This window comes from Oscarella lobularis, chromosome 4, assembly GCF_947507565.1.
Source record: "Oscarella lobularis chromosome 4, ooOscLobu1.1, whole genome shotgun sequence".
Classification (NCBI taxonomy): domain Eukaryota; kingdom Metazoa; phylum Porifera; class Homoscleromorpha; order Homosclerophorida; family Oscarellidae; genus Oscarella; species Oscarella lobularis.
The window spans coordinates 3,173,339-3,193,453 of record NC_089178.1 but is presented as its reverse complement, the minus strand read 5'-3'; the positions used below and the strand labels follow the sequence as shown (position 1 = coordinate 3,193,453).

Sequence of the window (20,115 nt, the reverse complement as noted above, 5' to 3'; positions counted from 1 at the left end):
CACGAGGAACCGGGGTTGATAAAATTCCCGGAGGTCATACGTCATTCGTTCCGTCATGCTTCGTTTCGCTGTTTTCGTGCTTTCCTCCGCAGTTTTTCTTGCTTCGTATGGTAAGTAGCGACTCGAAATTCTCTTCTCGCAGATGAGCGTCTTTGTTAGCCGAAGCTAACAAGGGTGTAAAGGTTGACTCTCACTCACTCACTCACTCTAAAAGTAATGTTCAACCTAAGCGCAATGAAACGATACCGCCGATGAATAAAATGCCGAAAAGAGGAAATAACGATAAAATGCTGTGGATGAGTGTCACCGTGGTAAAAAACGAAGCTATCGCACCCGTTCTTCGTCGACGAGTAGCGTCTCTAGGTTCTCGCTTTCGTCGCGTTTGCCGGCATGTACTACATAATCCGAGTGGTGAGAACGCACAAGTCGAGACGCCTTTACGGAGAAGGGTGAGCGTTGAGCGTTGAAGCCTTCCTTTCTTTGACTGTTCACATACAATGCAGGTCTAAAAAACGCAAGGACGCATTAGAAATGGCACCCCTCGGAAATGCTTCCGACAGTGAAGACGCGACAGTCTTTGACATGACTAAAGTATAAGTTTTTTTGGAGGGGAAAACTGGGTAGTCTCACACATTTAGTTACATAGCCGTGCGTATTGAATCATAACGTTGTATGTCTGGAAAACAACAAAAAAAAGAGATCCCATACCGCTCACTTTCTCGTGTCTACGCGCTGTGTCAAACTAAAACTCATATTGGGATACGGAAATGAGAATAATGTGTGTGTTGCGAGCCACGCACGCCGAGCGGCGTACGTCATTGACGGTGACGCTGATTTTGTACAGCGAGGGCTCCAATGAGCGCGTCGCCACGAGCGCGCCGTTGCAGGCTTTCTTGTCGACGAAGAGGTCGAACAACGAGTCCGCGTTGCCGTTTGTGATCATGAAATTGCACGGGCCGGTCGTGGAGAGACGGTTGCAATTGAATGCTGTCAGATTGACGAGCGGCTTTCGAACCGAATGGGCCTTTGTGACGGCAACGCGGGTTAGAAAGACGGCAATGTTGCATGGCTGGACGGAACTTGAGCACTTCTTTTTCAGCAAGCAAACCCTGGAAAACGAAAAAAATACAGCATTCGTTTGAATAATGTGACCGTAGATTCTTACCCGTCTCCTGTTTCATTATACGCGGGAGAACAGGCTGAACGAATGCATTGGTAGCTTCCGTGCGTGTTAAAACACTGGCGTTGACAGCCATTGTTTGACTCCGCGCACTCGTTGATGTCTATCAAACAAGCAAATTAGAAAGGCGATCGACTAAGACGCCGTGGCGGCAGCAAACCTAAGCACGATTTGCCGTCTTCGGCCAAAGCGTATCCTCCGGGGCAAATACACTTATACGATCCTGGAGCGTTCTGGCATTTGTATTGGCAGCCAGCTTCGCCGTTTTCACATTCGTTCACGTCTGAGAAAATAATGGTTACTCAGCCAACACCTAGGTATCTAGAGATCGTACCTATACACAAACGACCGTCTTCTCCTGCAGAAAAACCAGATTTACAGTCCAAGCGTGACGTGTCTGGTTTGATTGCTATCTCCGGAAACGCTCCTCTGACGTCCAAAATGACGGCGTGTCGTTTCGACACGTCGCCCATGTCCACGCATTCATAGCGGCCGGAATCACGCAGATTCAAGCGACGTATTTTCAAAGAACCGTCAATTTGTACTCCGTGCCTAAAACAGCGACAGTGATTCCTCTAATTTATTCTTATTTGGACTGCTCAATACCGAAGATCCAACTGCACTGGCTTTCCATTTTTGTACCATTTGATAAAGGGTCCGTAAATTTCAGCATATGGACACGAAAGCACTGTCGATTGACCTCCCGACGCCAGCACCACCGAAAGCGTCGATTTAGGAGCGGGAGGAGGACGAACCAAACGGTCGCGTACACCTAGAAGAAAATTCAACATAAAATGCGGTTCTTGAAATACGATGTATCTGCTAACCTATTGATCTGACGTCAAGGTAAAAATTCCGCGAGGACGTTTGACCGTTTGGCCAATGTACGAAGCACTGATAGCATCCTTCGTCGTCGTCCTCGACATTAGTTATCTGAAGTGTTCCTGCTCGTCGATTGACAACAAAACGACCGCTCGGTAAATCTTGCCAGGAAACCCGCGATTGATCGCACGAATCGCTTTTGTAGCGCCATCGAACGTTGGTACTAGGCACGCCGTTGGATGTAAATTGGCACTTCAGCGTAACGCTCGATCCCGCTTGAGCAGTTACGACACGCACCGCCGCGTCAGGTCGTTGAACAACTCCTAAAAACGATACGTTCTAAAAAAGAATGTGTTAGAGAATCTGTTTGCGTACCTGTCACCGTGACTCCTGCCGTGTCCGAACCGTATTGATTTGAAGCTGTACAGGCGTACGTCACGACGCCGGATTCTGTCGCTCTCAAGGTGCTGACTACCGAACTGTTCGTCGTCTCGGTACTTATGTTGTGGTTCGCATTGGATACGATTTGTTGGCCGTTTCTCGACCACGTCACAGTGAGCAGCGGACTTCCCGTCGCTCTGCACACTATTTCAAGTAGCTGTCCCACGATCGTCGGCTCGTCCAACGACACACGAGGAGCGCTTTCAACCGGAATTACCCTCGAACCGCCACCGGCATAGCTGCATTCGTATACGCCAGCGTCTGACGGACCGGCGTTGCTAATAGTTAGTCTACTTCCTTGTGGTGTCGGAATGGTAACGTAGCGCGGATCAGGCGGCAATAATCTGCCGTTTTTCGTCCAGGTCACCGTAGGATAGCTAATTCCTTCGACAGTGCAATCCAGAACGTAAGTGTTGGCTCCCGGTACAACTACCGGAGCAAGAGGAATAACTAGAAAAAAGTACAGAAAGTTAGAAGATCTACAAACGACTGAATTCAATTTTTTTAGTTACTTTTTACTGTTAGCAAGACGGTTCTGTAAGCAAATCCAACATTGTTTGTTGCGTTGCACAGATACAATCCTGCATCCGATCCTGACAGTTTTTCAATTATCAAGGAATTGTTTTCGTCGATTCGGGTCCTTCCCGCAGACCCTGACAACGGAACCCCGTCTCGATACCACTGCACAATCGGCGACGGACAACCAGTCGCTTGGCATGGAACGATGAGAGTGTCGTTCTCGCTTAGCGTTTGAGACGACGAAATAGATCCAGAAATAGAAGGAGGCACTAGTTGTAGAAAAGAACGTTCAGGTCCAAATACACTCTCAATATTTTAAACTTACCTGCTACCACTAGATTCACGTCTGACGATTTTGGTGGGCAGACGTCGTTGGTAGCCGTGCAGGTGTAAATTCCCGCATCGGCTTTTTCTGTGACGAAAATGTAGAGGGTGCCGCCGAACTGAATCATGTAGCGTCCTTGTGTCGTTATTGGATTTCCGTCGCGCGACCAAGTGATTCTAGGACGCGGGTTGCCGGTTGAGGAGCACGACATTTGAGCCAATGAACCGGCTATGAGAGTAATTTGGGGAACGGTTCGAGCAGTAGCGCAAGCTAAAAGAAAAAACGTAAGGCGTCAATTGATGGATCACGCAGAACTCACTGTGTATTAGAAGTTGTCTCGTCAGTGTGAACCAGCCCGCTAGATTTCGTACGATGAGCTGATAGATTCCCGCATCAGACTGAACCACGTTATAAATGACCAACGAGCAATCGGTTATTATTCGATGACGAGAGCTCCTCGATAAGTCGACGCCGTTCTTTCGCCAATCGCACGTTAGCGGCCGATCGCCAGTAATTGTCAAGTTTATATAGTGGACTTTGGTACCGAGAACGGCAATAAACCTCGAAGGAACGACCGGAACACCGGGAGGCTCTATAAATAAAATTTTATATTTCGAATCAAAAATTCAGTTGATAGCTTACCGATTACTTCCACGTAATATCTAATTGACGTCGATCCGGCGTTATTCGTCGCACGACACACGATCCATCCTTCGTGCTCTTCCCTAATCAAACTGAGCGTAAGTCCACTTCTACCCACCGACGACACCGTGTTGCCGTTTAGAGTCCACGTTATTGTAGGCAACGGGGTGCCCATGGCTATGCAAGGAAGAAAGATAGTGGAGCCGACAGTCGTCGTGACGTTTTGCGGAGGGGAAAGGATTTCGGGTGGAGCTAAAAGCGAATCAACGTTTGAGTAAAAATCTCCGTATGTATGAAATGCCGCTTACTTGTGACTTCTAAATAGAGAACTCGCGACGACGCGCTTCCTAAGACGTTCGATGCCGAGCACTGATAATTGCCAGCGTCAGACTGGCGCACTGATAATAGGCTTAGAGTGCCGTTTGGATGCACGGTAGTCGTTCCCGACGAGCGGTAAAGGTAATAGCCGTTATGAAACCATTGGATCGTCGCCGGCGGATTGCTGGAAACGTTGCAGTGAAAATCAACCCGACCGCCGGGCGTCGTATCTTGACTAGATGGGCCGACACTGATGATGCGAGGAGAAACTGACGAAAAACGAAAATAATTTCATTATTTTCTTCGAAACGACACGTCATTTTACTTACATTGTACTATCAGTCGTACAGTGACGCTCGCCGTTCCTAAAACGTTGCTCGCCCGGCATTGGTACGTACCCGCGTCTTGCGATTGAATCGGCGATATGTACAAGTCGTTGCCAATGAGAGTAAAGCGATCATTATTGTTGGGAACGAGCACTGCTCCGTCCTTCAGCCAGACAACAGTCGGCATCGGTATTCCGCGCACTCGGCATTGGATGCGGTAAGCAGTGCCAATTCTTACGATACGATCTACGTTGCCGGTTGTGCTGACAAACGGTGATTCTGAAAAAAAACACGTGCAACAAATCGTTTTTTGCTCTAATCCCCGATTCTGTACCTGTCACAACCAATTCGATCCTTATATTGTCTGTTCCGGCGTCATTCGTTGCTATGCACGAGTAGATACCGGCGTCTTGAGACTGCAGTTGCCTAATCGTCAGCACGCCGACGTCGTCGTCGATTGCGTATCGGTTGCCGCTCGTCAATTCTTCGCCTCCTTTGAACCATCGATAGGTGACGGGAAAGTTTCCTCCGACGGTACAACTGAAAACAACCGTCTGGCCGATTGAAAAGTTCTTGAGAGACGACGAAGGGAAAAGAATCTCAGGCTTGTCTGTCACAGAAAACATTAGCTAATAAAGGGCTCTCTCTCTCTCTCTCTCTCTTCTAACCGATTATAATCAATCGAGCGAAAGCGGTGTCAATTCCGGCAGAATTTTCGGCAAGACACGTGTAATTTGCCTCGTCCTCCTCAATGACTTGGCGCACGTAGAGCGATCCGTCAGAGGATTGAGACACTCTCGTATCGCTGCCCAGCTGCACTTTGACGCCGTTCTTCAGCCAAGTGATGCTTGGTACTGGAAAACCGGTACCGGAGCACTCGAGCGTGACGGATTCTCCCAAAACGACAGTCGTGTCGACGGGAAACACGACAATTCTCGAAGCAACTAAAACCAAAATTTTTCCAAATTAAAAACTTGAAAGGAAACCGACTTACTTTTGACCGTCACAGCCACTTTCGATTCCACCGTTCCAAGATTATTTTCCGCGCGACAGGTGTATCGACCCGCATCTGTCGATTGCACGTCATCGATGCGCAAAGTGCCGTTTTCGAACACGCGAAGTCGGTTTGTGAACGAGAGCGGCTCGCCGTCTTTCAGCCACACAATTTGCGGAAGCGGCATTCCAATCGCAGCGCAATCTAATATGATTTGCCCTCCGCGAATCTCCGCGACATTCGTTATCCTTCCCGTTCCAGTAAAGCGAGGCGGAACTGCGAGAACGAGCGCCGTTAACGACGAGAAAAAATCCCACGTTGAAGTCACTTACATTTCACCAAAACCGATATGTCAAGACGATCGCTGCCGACTTCGTTTGTCGCCGTGCACGTGTACGTGCCGGAATCGGACGGTTTCACGCGTCGAATTCGCAGCTGACCGTTTTTGACAGACTTCAGCCTGTTATTGCCCACACTCTCAACAGGATAACCGTTGTAGTACCATTTGATCGTCGGCTTTGGCTTTCCCACAATCGGACAGGAAAGATAGGCGGTTTCGCCTTCGTCGAAGGAAACGTCGCCCGTAGACGATATACGTGGTTTAACTGCGAAAAGGGTATTCGAATTACGTCAATTAATGCATATATGCTGCTTTTAACCGTTGACAGTGATTCGGTGAACCTGTTGTACGGAACCGATTGGATTGGTCACTTCGCATTCTGCAGTTCCGTCGTCTTCGGCGCGCACCGAAACAATGAGCAGGGTTCCGTTCGGAAAAATCTCGAAATTTCCGTCGCCGCTTTGCACGTCTCTTCCGTTTATTTTCCACGTCACTTTAGGATTGGGATTTCCGAGGGATAAACAGTCCAGAGCGACGCTTTTTCCTTCCGTGATGACGATGCGTTCTCGGTCGCTAATAACGAAGGGAGCATCTACGAGAGAGAAGAGATAATAGAGATGAATTTAATTATCGCGAGACAAATTTACAGAAAACGTCGACGTAAACTTGAATTGAATCGCTTCCCAGCTTGTTGCTCGCCGAACAAGTGTACGTGCCGCTTTTGTCGACTCCGATATCCTCTATTCGTAGCGATCCCGAAGGGAGAAGGGTGAAGCCGCGGCGATTGGAAACAGAGTCGCCTTTGAACGTCCACGCAACGTCGGCCGGGGGATTGGCGACGCTGCGGCAAATCAACTCGACGGTGCCGCCGATCGTCACGTTCGTGCTGTAAGACGACGAACGAATAGTAGGCATATCTGCAAAAAAAACAAAACAAAAGGAGTCTTCGTTGAATGGATGCGACAAAGCGTCTTTTTTCCCCCCGTACATTGAACGTCGACAGTGACGACGTAGCTATCGTAGCCGGCCGGATTGCGTGCTATGCACCTATATCGTCCGGCGTCGTCTCTTGACACGCGAGTCACTCGCAAAGTGCCGTCGTCGGTAACGACGTATCGTCGATCGCTGTTTGCGTCGATCGATGTTTCGTCGAATGACCATTCGATTTGAGGCACCGGATCGCCTGTCACCCCGCACGGCAACTCAAAAACGTCGCCGACAACGACAGTCAAGTTGAATCCACTGAAATCGACGATCGACGGAGGCACTGCAAAAACATCACAACATTTTTATATAACAGTAATCGGGTAAGCAAGTCTTTCTATAATACCTCTGACAAGCAAGAAGACTGTCCTCGTAGCCGTTCCGGCTCGATTTGTCGCCCGACAGATATAGCTGCCCATGTCGGTGGCGTTCGTTCGAACGATGGCAAGCGTGCCGTTTCGAAAGAGACGATAACGCGACGATGCGACGATCGTTCCTCCTTGAAACGTCCATTCGAAACTGGGCTCCGGTTCCCCGCTCGACGGGCAGGAGAGAAACGCCGGCTGACCGACGTTCACAACCGACGGGTCGACGGGACGAATCGACGGCGGAATGGTTATGTCCAACATGTGTTCCATGCTGACGGATTTTAATCGATTCGTCGCCGTGCACAGATATCTTCCCTCGTCCTCTTTTTCCACGCTGACAATTTTTAGTGTTCCATTTGGGAAAATCGTGTAACGATTCGCGTCGCGTTCGAGCACGACACCGTGACCCATTCGTTCCCACGACAGAGACGGCGTCGGATTGCCGCGGGCGACGCAGTTCATAAAAACGGTGTCGCCTCGAACGATGACGTGATTTACGACAGACGGCTCGAAACTTGGTAGTTCTAAGCAAAGAACATCAAAAAAAAACTAAACATATTTTTTTATTTCTACCCCAAACGATGACACCGATGTCGCCTCTTATCGAATCGACTTTATTTTGTGCCACGCACGTGTAGTTGCCACCTTCGCTCGGATCGATCGAATCAATTCTTAGAGTTCCGTTAGGGAACAAGAGATATTGGCTTAGACTCGTGTCGACTCGAACGCCGTTGAATTCCCAGTGTATTTTAGGAGGTGGAATGCCGGTCGTCACGCAGTCCAAGTAAATGTGACTGCCTCGAATGTAGGTGACGAACGTTTCACGGGTAAAATTCGGCATCGATGGAGCCACTAGAACAAGAGCTTACATGCAAAAACGCCGTGAAAAATTTTAATTTACCATTGATTTTTAATTCAGCCGCGTCTTCGTCGTCGCCGATGCCGTTATTCGCAACGCAAACGTATCGTCCAGAATCCGTAGGTTTTGTTTGATCGATCGTCAAAACGCTGCGACCGAATGACGATTGAATTCGAGACCGTTCGATAGAAAAACTCGCGCCATCGCCGTCTTTTCTCCACGTAATGATTGGAGTGGGATTTCCATTGACAATGCATGTAAATGTCGCTCTCTTCGTACCAATAATCTCCAGGTTTTTAGGTGATACGGAAACACTCGCCGGAACTACGTAGAAAGTTTAATTAGATATGTACATTTTGCCTTTCTCAATTTACCCAATACATCCAGTGTAACTAACAATCGATCTTCGCCGCCGACGTTGACAGCAACGCATTCGTACGTTCCTCTATCCTCCCAACGCAAATCGGTAATTATGAGCGAATGATTTGCCATGACAGCGTAACGCGTCTCTCGCACGATGCTCGTCCCATTCTTAAACCACGCGACAGTCGGCGACGGGTTTCCGTCTACGTCGCAATGCAGCAAGACGTCGCCATTAACTTCAGCCGAAACGCTCACGTCAGTTCGCCTAATTTGAGGCGGAACTAAAAAAAGAGGAAAAATGACGTCAAATCGACCCTCTACCGACACCCAATGCGCGTACCAATGACGCGGAGTCTGGCGAAACGACTATCGGTGGCAACTTCGTTTTCGGCCAAACACGTGTACCAACCGGCTTTAGACGGTTGAACGTCGGTAATCGTCAACAGCGTGCCGTCGATCGACACATTCATTCCGTCCGGAATATCTTTCAGCATCGACGTCGACGATCCCTTGCTCCATCGAATTGTCGGTGTCGGATTGCCGTCCGCTTTGCACGTAAACGTCGCCGTTTGCCCGGCAAGAAGGCGTACATTCTGCGGAACTTCGATAATCGTAGCAGGATCTAATAATGAAAAAATCGTTCACGCACTGGTAAACATTATTAGTGTTTTACGTACATAGCACGTCTACTATTGTCGTGCCATTTGCTTGGCCTGCTGTATTGACGGCTTCACACGTGTAGAGTCCGTCGTCTACAATCTCCACGTCGGAGATTTCCAGTGACCAATTGCCGGTCAGTCGATGTCGTGGAAGTGAAATAGTGTCGATTCGCCTGCCGCCGAAATACCATCTCACGTGCGGATCTGGATCGCCAGTGACGGTGCAGGTGAGCACGGCAGTCGAGCCGAGAATAGGCGTAACGATGAAGGACGTCGTCACAGTTGGTGAAACTAGAAAAAAAACAACACATAAAAATACCAATTATATTTAATTAATAAGCCAACCTCTAATTTTCAGTTCAGCGATTATTTCTGTTTCGTCAACTTTGTTCGAAACAACGCATCGATATTGTCCCGCGTCGTTTGGCTCGACGCTGAAAATTGTGAGAAGTCGTCCGTCGTTTGATATTTCTGTCTTGTTTGGGATGTTTTGAATGGTCTGGAGGTCCTTTTTCCACTTGATGGCCGGTGGCGGATTCCCCGTTGCGTTGCATTTAAATGTCGTGTCTTCGCCGACAATCTTAGATACATCTTTCGGTGGAAGCGTGACAACCGGTGGAACTGCCAAGAAAATATACGCACAAAAAGAATACGTAAAAACCTTCTTACCTAGAATAAGGAGAACAATTTCGCATTCTGCCGTCCCGCCGCTGTTGACCGCCTGACACTCGTAATTTCCTCCGTCGGTTTCTATTGTGTTACTGATTCGCAAGCTTCCGTTTCTCGCCTGTTGCAATCGCAGATTTCGAGCAGAAATCGGTGCTCCATTGCGATGCCACGAAATTTTGGGAGAAGGAATTCCACTAGCGGAACACGGCAACCACGTCGTCCCACCGAGAACAACTTCAATCACGATGAAATCGAGCGAACAAGTCGTATTCACTATACAAGAAACGACTCGAGATTTATAAGAAAGTTTTTCTTTTCTTACCAACGACGTCCAATTTCGCAGTAGATCGTGCCGTTCCAAGACGATTGGTCGCAATGCACTCGTAAAAACCCGAATTGCTAGACTGAACATTTCTAATCGTCAACGTCGTTTGATCGGCTGAGTAGACAAAATGTGCCAAGTCACTGCCGGTAAGTGTTTCCGCCGAAGATTTCGGCAGACGCCACGACACGGTCGGGCTAGGATTGCCTTCGGCGATGCAAGTAAAAGACACTGTCGTCGCCCAGAAAGCAGACCGATTCGTCGGCGCTTGTACAATACGCGGAGAACCTAAAACCGTGCCGTACATAGGAAATATCTCGTAGTTTCCTATTCCAAGTACCTACATTGTACTATCAGTGTCGCATTGGCTGCGATTTGCCCGCCGGGATTCGTCGCGATGCACTCGTACACACCCCCGTTGGCGACGCTCAAGCTATTAATACGCAACGTCCCATTGCCCATCACCTGAAACCGTTGATTGCCGAGATCAATCGGAGAGCCATTCTTGAACCAGCTGATGGTCGGCTTAGGGTCTCCGGATACGGTGCACGGTAGCCAAACAGTCGACTGACACAGGCCCGTAACATCGAGCAGACTCCCAACCAAAACAGGCGGTTCTAGAAAGTATAATCAAACTGCTTGCAAACATAATTTTATTTTATCCCACCGATGACGTCGATTTTTGTATTCAGCCGTGCCTCGCCAACCGAGTTGACAGCAACGCACGTATACTGACCGGTGTCCGAAAGGCGTGCATCGTCGATCGTCAGGTTGCCGTCCGGAGTCGAAACGAGACGCCGTCCCATGAACTCCCAATATATTTCCGGATTGGGATTTCCGGCGACGTCGCACAGAAGCGTGACGGAAGATCCGGCAACAATAGAGCGATCTTTCGATATAGTTAGAATAGCAGGCCGATCTGTGTGAACCACGGAATATTAGAAACATGACATGACGACGAGCGCTGCCTTACAGTGAACGTCAAACGTGACGCTAGCATTGGTAGAGCCTCCGACGTTCGTCGCAACGCAGCGATACGATCCGATGTCGCTCCGTTGAACATTCGCAATGCGAAGCGCGTTGTTCGCAACTATTCGTCGTCGCGAGTCAATGGGCGGAACGGTCGATCCGTCGCTGGTTATCCAATAGACGATCGGACGAGGACTGCCCGAAACGAGGCAAGGCAACAAGGCGACGCCGTTTTCGTTCACCGAAATTTTTTCCACGTTCGTCGCGATTCTGGGAGGATCAATAACTGACAGTTGAACTGATCGTCGACTCTCGGAGACGACGTTCGTCGCAACGCACGTGTACACGCCGCCGTTCAACGTCTTAACCGAGTCGATTCGAAGTTGACTGCCACTCGGTGAAATGACGAAGTCTGACGACGTTGTCGAAATGGGTTGCCCGGAAAATTCCCACGTGATTTTAGGCGACGGATTTCCCTCGGCTAAACAGGACAGATTCACCGAGTTTCCGACGAAAATTGTCTGGTGTCGCGAAATGAAATTTACAGACGGCGAATCTAAATGATAAATTGTTTTGTGAAAAGAATACTATAGTTGCGATAGACGTACAATGGACGTTCAGCGTCACTCTGACGTTGATCGAGCCGCCGGAATTGCTCGCATTGCAAACGTACGTTCCACTGTCGGAGGCCCGAAGGCCTCGAATTTGCAATAGGCCGTTCGATGTCGTCCGAAAGCGCGGATCTCTTCCATCGACGCGATTTCCCGTCGCATCAAACCACGATATAATCGGCGTTGGGGTTCCGGTCACGCTGCAAGGAAGAAGTACCGATCCACCATCGACTTGATTCAATTTCACGTGAATTCCGCCCAAAGGAGACGGAGGCTCTAAAAAATAAAAAATCGTTGTAGAGTACGACGAGAAACGATCGGTTGCATACCAATAACTCGAATAGCAACCGTGGAGCTGTCTTGTCCCAGAAAATTTTTCGCTACGCAGACGTACCAGCCTGCACTCGAAACCTGAATATTTTTCAACAGTAGCATTGACCCGTTGGACGAGACTGTCATTTCAGGTGTCGAACTTGACAGCCGCTTCCCCTGGTATTCCCAGAAAACGGTCGGATAGGGATATCCGTCGGCGTGGCATTCGAGAAGAACGCTTTGATTGACCAAAACCGACTTGTCGTTGTCTATCATCGTTCTAATGGTTGGTCCATCTGAAACAAAAAGAAGGCGAATTCTCTCAATTAATTAATCTAAACCCCCCCCCGTCTTTTCGGAGGCTTACATTGAACGTTGAGAGTGATGCTTTCCCGAGCTATGCCGACCTTGTTTCGAGCTACAATCTCGAAAACGCCGCTGTCGTCTCGCGCGACGGTCGTAATTCGCAACGTGCCGTTATTCAAAACCGAATAGCCGGACCCGAAAACGAGTCGCCCATTCTTCAGCCATTGAACCAACGGAAGCGGCACGCCTCCCACGTAGCACGACAACCAAGCGGGACCGTTCACGGGAACGTCGATTTCGTAATCATCGCAGACAACGTAAGGAGGAACTAGGATAGAAACGATTTGAGATGAGTTATTTTTTTTGCGACGACGTCTTCTCTCCTTACCAATGACGTCTAATCTCGCCGTTGCCGTGATCTTCAAGACTCTGCTCTGCTGAATATTTATAACCGTGTTCGTCGCCGTGCACGCGTAGTAGGCCGTGTCGTTCTGCTGAACGTCGCGAATGAGCAGCGTCGTGCCATCCGGCGAAATGTTGACGCGAGAGTCGGACGTCAACGGCGCGCCGTCCCTGTCCCAAGTCAAACGCGGCGTCGGATTGCCGATTGCTATGCAACGGAACGTGACGTCGCTGTCCGCCTGCACTTCTTGTCGTCGCGGCGCCGTCGTAATGCTCGGACCGACTGCGGAGAAACGACGTAGAAAACTATTCGCAAAATAAAATCGACTTTATCTCACAATGAACGTCTAGGTTGATTTGCTTCGTGTCTCGGCCGCCGACGTTCGTCGCCACGCACTGATACGTTCCCGCGTCGGCGCGATCCAAATTCTGAATCCGAAGCGTTCCGTTTTGCATAACGCGAATCTTCGGCAACACTTCGGCCACTTTGGTCCCATTTCGAAACCATTCGATTTTCGGCGACGGAGTGCCGCGCGCATTGCACGGCAACCACGCGACGGCGTCGAGAACGGCCGTCACGTCGTCGATCGCCGTCGTCGTCGATTCAATGACGGGCGACACGATCACGTCGAGCGTCATCGACGCTCTCGTCGAGTCGACGCGATTCGTCGCGACGCACGCGTACGTGCCGGCGTCGGACGAACGAACGTCGGCGATCGCGAGACGCGCTCCGCCGTGCGAGACGGCGTGTCGCGAATCGAGCGAAAGCGTCGCGCCGTCCTTGAGCCAGGCAATCGTCGCCGTCGGATTCGACGAGACGGTGCAATGGAAACGAACGTTGCCGGTAATCGGTACCGACTGTCCACGAGAATGGCCGATAATCGACGGGCCGTCTGCAAAAGAGGAAAAATATTTTTCATAATAATAATACGTATTTTAATTTCTTTATACAATGAACGTCGATGGAGATGTTTCTGCGAGTCGGGCCTCCTTCGTTGACGGCAAGGCATTGATACGAGCCGGCGTCGGCTTTCGAGACGGCGTCGATGCGTAGGGTTCCGTTGGCAAAAATGCGATGCTTTGGCGGACTGTTTTCAATTCTGACGTTGTTCTTGTACCAGCTGATCGTCGGCGTCGGGTTGCCGGTCGCGTCGCACGGTAGAAACGCCGGTCCGCCGACAATCGTCGAAACGCGAATGACGTTTGTCGTAATGTTGGGTGGAACTGGGAAAAAAAAATTACGAACGAATAGATTGTAAGTATAGTTCATACCGATAACGTGAAGTTGCGCCGACACGTGGAAGCGACCGACGGAGTTGCGTAGAACGCAAGTGAAGGAGCCGGCTGTGGCTGCCTTCACCGGACACAAAGTCAGTCGAGTCCCGTCCGACGATATTCGCACGCCGGCGCCGGTCGAGAGACGTCGGCCGTCTCTTTCCCATAAAACGACGGGAGAAGGATTGCCGTAACCGCTGCAATTGAATTGCGTGCATTGGCCGACGAATACCGACGTTTCCAACGGATACTCGATAATAATGGGTTTGACTAAAAAAAAGAAAGAAAACTCGCGTTTTCCCTTTCTTTTTTTCTTTGTTATCGTCGCGTACATTTCACGTCTAGGGTTCGATTTGACGTCACGTCTCCAACGCTGTTAATCGCGCGGCATTGATACAGACCAGCATCGTCGACTTGAACGTTATTGATCTTCAGCGTTCCGTTCAAAAAGACGACGTATTTAAATCGATCATTGAATATCGAATAACCGTTGTGTGACCACGTTATGAGCGGCGGCGGTATTCCGGACGCGGTGCAAGGCAACAGAACGTTCTCGCCCGATTCCACCGACGTCGCAATCACGTTCTGTCTAATCGTTGGCCCAACTAGAAGTAGAAGTACGGTAAAAGGAAACCGAAATCGTTGATTTCTTTTGAATTACCAAGTACTACAATTCTCGCGTTCGCTGTGTCCTTTCCCAACGAATTCTCGATTATGCACGAATAGATTCCGGCACTTTCTGGCTGAGCGGACGAAATTGTGAGCTGCGTACCGCGTCCTATTTCCGTTCCGTCTTGAAGCCACCTGACGACCGGTTGCGGATTTCCAAATCCTTCGCAGTAGAGCACAAAAGCGTTGTTCACAGACACCGCTCGACTGATCGGAACGCTGACAATAATCGGCGCAACTGCACAAAAAATTATATTATAATGAAATTGAATATTTTCGTCTCTTACACTGGACGTCGACGGTGACGTTTTTTCTCGCGTCGCCGCCTCGGTTATTCGCCGCGCACACATAAACGCCGCTATCCCCTTCCTGCGCGTTTCTAATTTGAAGCGTTCCGTTTGGAAATATCTGGTATTTCGTCGGCGTGTTTCGTATTCGCCGATCGTTTCCTCGGTACCACGCTATCGTCGGTTTAGGAAATCCGAGAGATAGGCAGTGCAAAAAAACCGTCTGGCTTTGTCGAATAGTCACCGTCGACGACGTATCCTCAGAAAACGTCGGCGGCACTAAAAGCAACCGAAACGCATTTAGACGACGAAAAAAAAAGCGTTCGTTACACGTACGTACCTACGACGTGGAGAACGGCAGACGTGCTCACCGAATCGACGACGTTCTCGGCGCGACACTCGTATTCCCCGCCGTCGCTCGTCTCCACGTCGGCGACGACGAGTCGTCGGCCGTCGTTTGAGATGCTGATGCGGACGTCGACAACGACGCGACGACCGTCCTTGTTCCACGTTATTTGCGCCGGCGGATGAGCTCGCGCGACGTCGCAATTGAACGACGCCGTCGTTCCAATGAGAATCCACTGATCGATCAAGCGGCTACCCAACACGGGCCCAACTGTGGAGGACGAATAAAAAATTTAAAATGCGCGTGTTCGTGATGTAATGTTCTCTTACATTGAACGTCGAGTTCGATTGCTATTTTGTCCTCGCCAGCCGAGTTCGTCACCCTGCATTCGTATAGTCCCGAATCGTCGTCGTCAAGACGGCATATTGACAACGTGCCGTTTGGATACGTCGACGAGAGGCTGTCGCTCACGGCGACGCCGTTTCGATACCACTCTACGATCGGCGGCGGATTGCCGGTCGTCGGACAGTCAAACGATACGCAGCCGCCGAGCAGCGTAGAAACGAAAAGCGGCGGAACGGGACCGATACGAGGCGGAACTAAAAAAAATGAAATACGTACGTGTAGAGCAGCGCATGCAGACGTGCGCCTTCTAGTTACGTACCGAGGACGATCATTTGCGCTGTGGCCGTCACTTTTGTGACAACGTTTGTAGCTTCGCACACATACGATCCCGCGTCCGTTGGCCGAACATCAGAAATTCTCAAAGTTAGTCCATTTGAGGAAATTCTGCCGTCATTTAGTACGACGTTGCCTCCACGGCGCCAGGAAATTGTCGGCGCAGGATTGCCGTCAGTGATGCAGTTAAAAGTCGCATTGCTTCCCACGATGACCGATTGATCAGCGGGTCTCCTTAGAAACGACGGCGCAACTAGAAAAGGAAATAATCTATTATATTTTACGTTATAGTGCGTTTTCGTCACCGTGCACGGTGAGCTCCACCGTCTCTTCCTGTTGGCCTTTCTCATTGACACCGATGCACGTATAGGTTCCCCGATCGGCGTATTGCACGCCGATTAAGCGGAGTTTTCGCTCGGACGACGAAACTGACTGGCTCGGAATCTGTCGATTTCCCTTGTACCAGTAGAGTCGAGGAAGTGGAAGGCCTTCGCCGCGACAAATTAAATCGATATTTCCACCTTCTTGAACGATCGCTTCGTCGGGAACGATCGTCAAACGCGGTCCAACTGAAAGAGCAAAGTCGCGAGGAAGCGATTTGAAACCGATTTGCGACTACCTTGAATTTTTAGCGATAACGTTTTCGTCGACGACCCGATGACGTTTTTCGCTCGGCACGAATAGTTGCCCTGATAGGCGACGGAAACTTTTTGGACAGTCAACGTCGTCGTTAGAGGATTCAAAAACGAAATGTCGTATTTCCTCGAGAAGGGAAATAAGACGGTTCCATTGAAGATCCACTCAATCTCCGGATTAGGACGTCCATCGACGATGCACAGAAACTCGACCGATTGTCCGGGTTCGACTGCCAAATTATCGCCAAACAGCGTAACAACGGGAAATTCTTAAACGAAATAATAAGAAACGTTTCCTTCTTCATATGAAAATCTCTTTTTCTAGTACTATACCTGCCATAGACACGTTTAGCGCGTAGCCGCTCACGTTGCCTTCGCTGCTTCGTATTTCGCACTGATAAACGCCCGCATCGGAGTCAGTCGTAGACAAAATGACCAATCGTCCGTCCGGATAGAAAACGTAACGTTCGTCGATGTCGCTTAGCGGAGCGCCGTTCTTCGTCCACGCGATGTCGACAGAAACGACGCTGCGATATCCGCACGGCAACACGAGCGGTTCGCCTCGAATCGCCCAGAAAATCGTGGATTCCGGGGTAACCGCTTCCGGCGGCTCTACAGAAAAAGAAACGTGAGAATTACTGGATATTTTTTTTCTGTCCCACGGCGCGACCGCACCGGCTATTCCTGGGACAATCGTATGCGAAATTCGTTGAAAGTCGAATCCGTTTGCGTCCTTTCCCGACACCATGACGAGAAAGGCGTGATCGGGAACGACGAAACTGCGCCCGGAAACCAATTCGTACGGCTCGTCGACGCTCCAATCGACGTGATACGTTCGCATCGCTTCGCCATTCAATCGCAGCAGCGTCATTCTCGTCACAGTCGCCTCGTTGCATCGACACGACGAATTGACGTCGGGCTCGGTGGCATTGAGAACAACATTCGTACGCTCCCCTAAAAAAAAAATAAAATAACAAAAAATAAAAAATCGTTTAATTTATTTTTAAAAACCTATGACGGGTCGTTGATAGAAAGCGCCCGGCGTGTGCGAATAAAAGAAGGTCGTCTTGAAATTGCATATCGAACGACCGCCGACGACGAGCGAATAGGGCAGACGCGACGCGACGTGAACGCGCCACAGACCCGGTTCGGGAATTTCTTCGTGAAACGTTTTCACCGAATTCTCGTCGACGAGCAGCGTGTAGTTTCGTCGACCGCTCGGTCCGACGACGACGACGACGGGCTCGTTCTCGACGAGACGCACGTCGTCGAACGAGCCGTTCGTCGACACGGTAATGATCAATTTTTGAAGACACGAATCGACGGGAATCGTGTAGATGCGACTTCGCGTCGACGTCGTCGGCGGCAAATTGACGGCGTAGAAAAGGTTCACTTGACGAACGCCGACTAATAGAGGAATGTGTCGTATGACGATTCCGACGTCTTCCTTTTTGCCGACGTGAAAGATTTCGCCTTTTGACGACGTGGCGATTTTTTCGTATGCGATGTATTCGGGAAAGTTTCGATAGCCGCAGTCGCCCGTCAGAACGAAAACCACCTAATTGAGGATATTGAAATGCGGTTTTCGTTTTTTTTCCTCTTCACCTGGCTCCTCGTCGACTGAATCAAATTGATGACGGCGTCCGTTCGATCGTAATCCTTCGCGCTCGCGTCTGTGAAAACGAATAGGAACGATCCGGGAAGACTCGTTTGGAGTGCGAGTTCGATTCCCGATATGGCGCGCTCTTCGCAATCGCCGCCGCCGTCGACGTAGAGGTCGGCGAGCGCTTGTTGGAATACATCCGTGCTCCGCGTCACCGTGACGGGACCAACGTCTGTGAGAAAAGATGGAGATGAGTATCGAGTTAAAAAAAGGGGTCTCGTGCGAAAAAAGCGTGCTTCCGCCTATTCATTGTTATGTAAGGAAGCCAAAAAGTGTCTACTATATGAATGTCGAAAGCTTTCTTGTCCTCTTATTTACCCTACCTGGATCCTGAAAGGGAACGAGAATGAAATTCTGCACGGGTAAGTCGCTTTGCGAGAGAATTTCGACGAATATCGCATTGGCTCCCGCTCGCACTTGCGCGATATCGTCTTGCATGCTGCCCGTCGTGTCGATGACGAACGTCAGCGACGACGCCGGCCACGTTTGAGTCGACTGAGGAACGATGCGATCGGAATCTTGCGCGAAGACGACGACGATGAAAACGCCGACGATAGCGTAGAGACAACTTGGAACCGCGTACATGATTGCTGCCGCGCGCGCGCGGGAACCGAGTGAGCAGTGGGCGAAGAGACTCTTTGCTTATTTATATGCGCGTCCGATGGCGCAATAGACACAACTGGAGGGCGCGCAGCATCGCCCACAGGCGCACGGAAATGACCAAATTAATCCTCCTCCGTCTCCCGCGCGTGAGCGAGACTGCGGCGGACGTTGGCGACGATCCCAACCTCGCCGCCCCGCCCCTTCCAGTCAAGCAAACGTCTCTATATCGTACCAACTAAAATTATTAGAAGTATCGTCGTCACGGCGCACGATAAAACGTTCACGGCGTCGTTCGAGAGAACGTCTCGCCCGCTGATGTGAAGAACGCCAATTCCGGGCTCTCTTACCACGCGCTTCGTTCTTTCGTCAAAACCGGAATATTGCAAGGTGGCACCCAGAAGGGAATCAACGGCAGAGCCAAAAACTCCGGCAACGACGCCAATGAGAACAAATCGGAACAAACCACCGCCCACCCCTAGCATTCTACCCGGCAGCCAATAGGCGGCGCCCGTGACGAAACCGCCCGCAGCACTCGCCATCGTTCCGGCGAGCGTGATGCCGCCGTTTGTTCCGGGTGGCACTCTTTCCCACGTTGTTATCAGTCGCGGTTCTGTCCAACCGATTGTCGAGCCGACCTCCGATGCCCACGTGTCTCCGCACGCGCACGCTAGAGAGACGAGAACGCCGAGCGCCGTCGGCGTCAGAGGACGATCGCCGGCGCCGCCCACGTACACGTGAACAATAGAAAACGCGAGCGCGACGCCGCCGTTACAAAGAACTTGCACGTAGTTCCTTCCTGAAGCATCTGATCTCGAGAGACAGAGTACACTGTAGAGTCAAAATATCCGCCGGGGATTTTTTACCGTTCGAGTATTCGTCGCTCACGGACGCTTTTCGCTTTGCTTTCCATTTCGTCAGTCTCGACGATGTGAGGAAGAATGCCAGGAGTGCGACCATGAATCGGACGCTCGAAAAGGCGAGTGCAAAGCCGACGGGAAAGGCCCACGCCGCTCCCGTCGAGTTGAGACTCTTTCTTTTCAAAGCGTACGCCACCATGACGGTCGACACGCCTAGAGAGCCGATCCACCGAGTCCACGACGCGTGACTCGCGTAGGATGATCGCAGAAACCAGAAGCATCCCATTATTGATGACTGGACAGCGATCGCAGCGAAAATAACGCTACTCGTCGTCGGCATGGTTGGGATGCTAGCGCGCGTTACATGACGT

General features: G+C 50.4%; 2 protein-coding genes and 1 long non-coding RNA gene across 3 annotated transcripts; 1 reads left to right on the top strand and 2 right to left on the bottom strand.

The window, feature by feature from the left end:
• Positions 1 to 30: 30 nt before the first annotated feature.
• On the top strand, positions 31 to 714 carry LOC136186689 (uncharacterized). Its single transcript, XR_010669748.1, has 4 exons — positions 31 to 110; positions 160 to 311; positions 364 to 449; positions 504 to 714. It is a non-coding gene; the product is annotated as an uncharacterized lncRNA (long non-coding RNA).
• On the bottom strand, positions 622 to 18,872 carry LOC136186664 (hemicentin-1-like). Its single transcript, XM_065974109.1, has 52 exons — positions 18,608 to 18,872; positions 18,227 to 18,456; positions 17,633 to 18,179; positions 17,297 to 17,575; positions 16,955 to 17,233; positions 16,606 to 16,890; positions 16,292 to 16,555; positions 15,973 to 16,239; positions 15,638 to 15,907; positions 15,303 to 15,578; positions 14,963 to 15,241; positions 14,668 to 14,913; positions 14,339 to 14,611; positions 14,004 to 14,276; positions 13,683 to 13,955; positions 13,070 to 13,624; positions 12,718 to 13,014; positions 12,391 to 12,657; positions 12,041 to 12,319; positions 11,709 to 11,987; positions 11,105 to 11,656; positions 10,799 to 11,050; positions 10,476 to 10,748; positions 10,132 to 10,419; positions 9,810 to 10,082; positions 9,486 to 9,761; positions 9,159 to 9,431; positions 8,822 to 9,103; positions 8,493 to 8,762; positions 8,161 to 8,442; positions 7,833 to 8,111; positions 7,238 to 7,783; positions 6,896 to 7,174; positions 6,555 to 6,824; positions 6,227 to 6,499; positions 5,900 to 6,172; positions 5,568 to 5,843; positions 5,242 to 5,517; positions 4,908 to 5,183; positions 4,577 to 4,852; positions 4,238 to 4,516; positions 3,930 to 4,181; positions 3,607 to 3,879; positions 3,288 to 3,557; positions 2,956 to 3,231; positions 2,378 to 2,893; positions 2,008 to 2,325; positions 1,787 to 1,952; positions 1,515 to 1,732; positions 1,341 to 1,463; positions 1,166 to 1,283; positions 622 to 1,109 (listed from the first exon to the last, which is right to left on the bottom strand). The coding sequence occupies exons 1-52, from the start codon at positions 18,867 to 18,869 to the stop codon at positions 743 to 745; spliced, it is 15,201 nt and encodes a 5,066-aa protein (XP_065830181.1). The 5' UTR covers positions 18,870 to 18,872; the 3' UTR covers positions 622 to 742.
• A 234-nt stretch (positions 18,873 to 19,106) lies between these two features.
• Positions 19,107 to 20,092, bottom strand: LOC136186684 (transmembrane protein 19-like). Its single transcript, XM_065974134.1, has 2 exons — positions 19,751 to 20,092; positions 19,107 to 19,692 (listed from the first exon to the last, which is right to left on the bottom strand). The coding sequence occupies exons 1-2, from the start codon at positions 20,082 to 20,084 to the stop codon at positions 19,109 to 19,111; spliced, it is 918 nt and encodes a 305-aa protein (XP_065830206.1). The 5' UTR covers positions 20,085 to 20,092; the 3' UTR covers positions 19,107 to 19,108.
• Between the last annotated feature and the right edge of the window lie 23 nt (positions 20,093 to 20,115).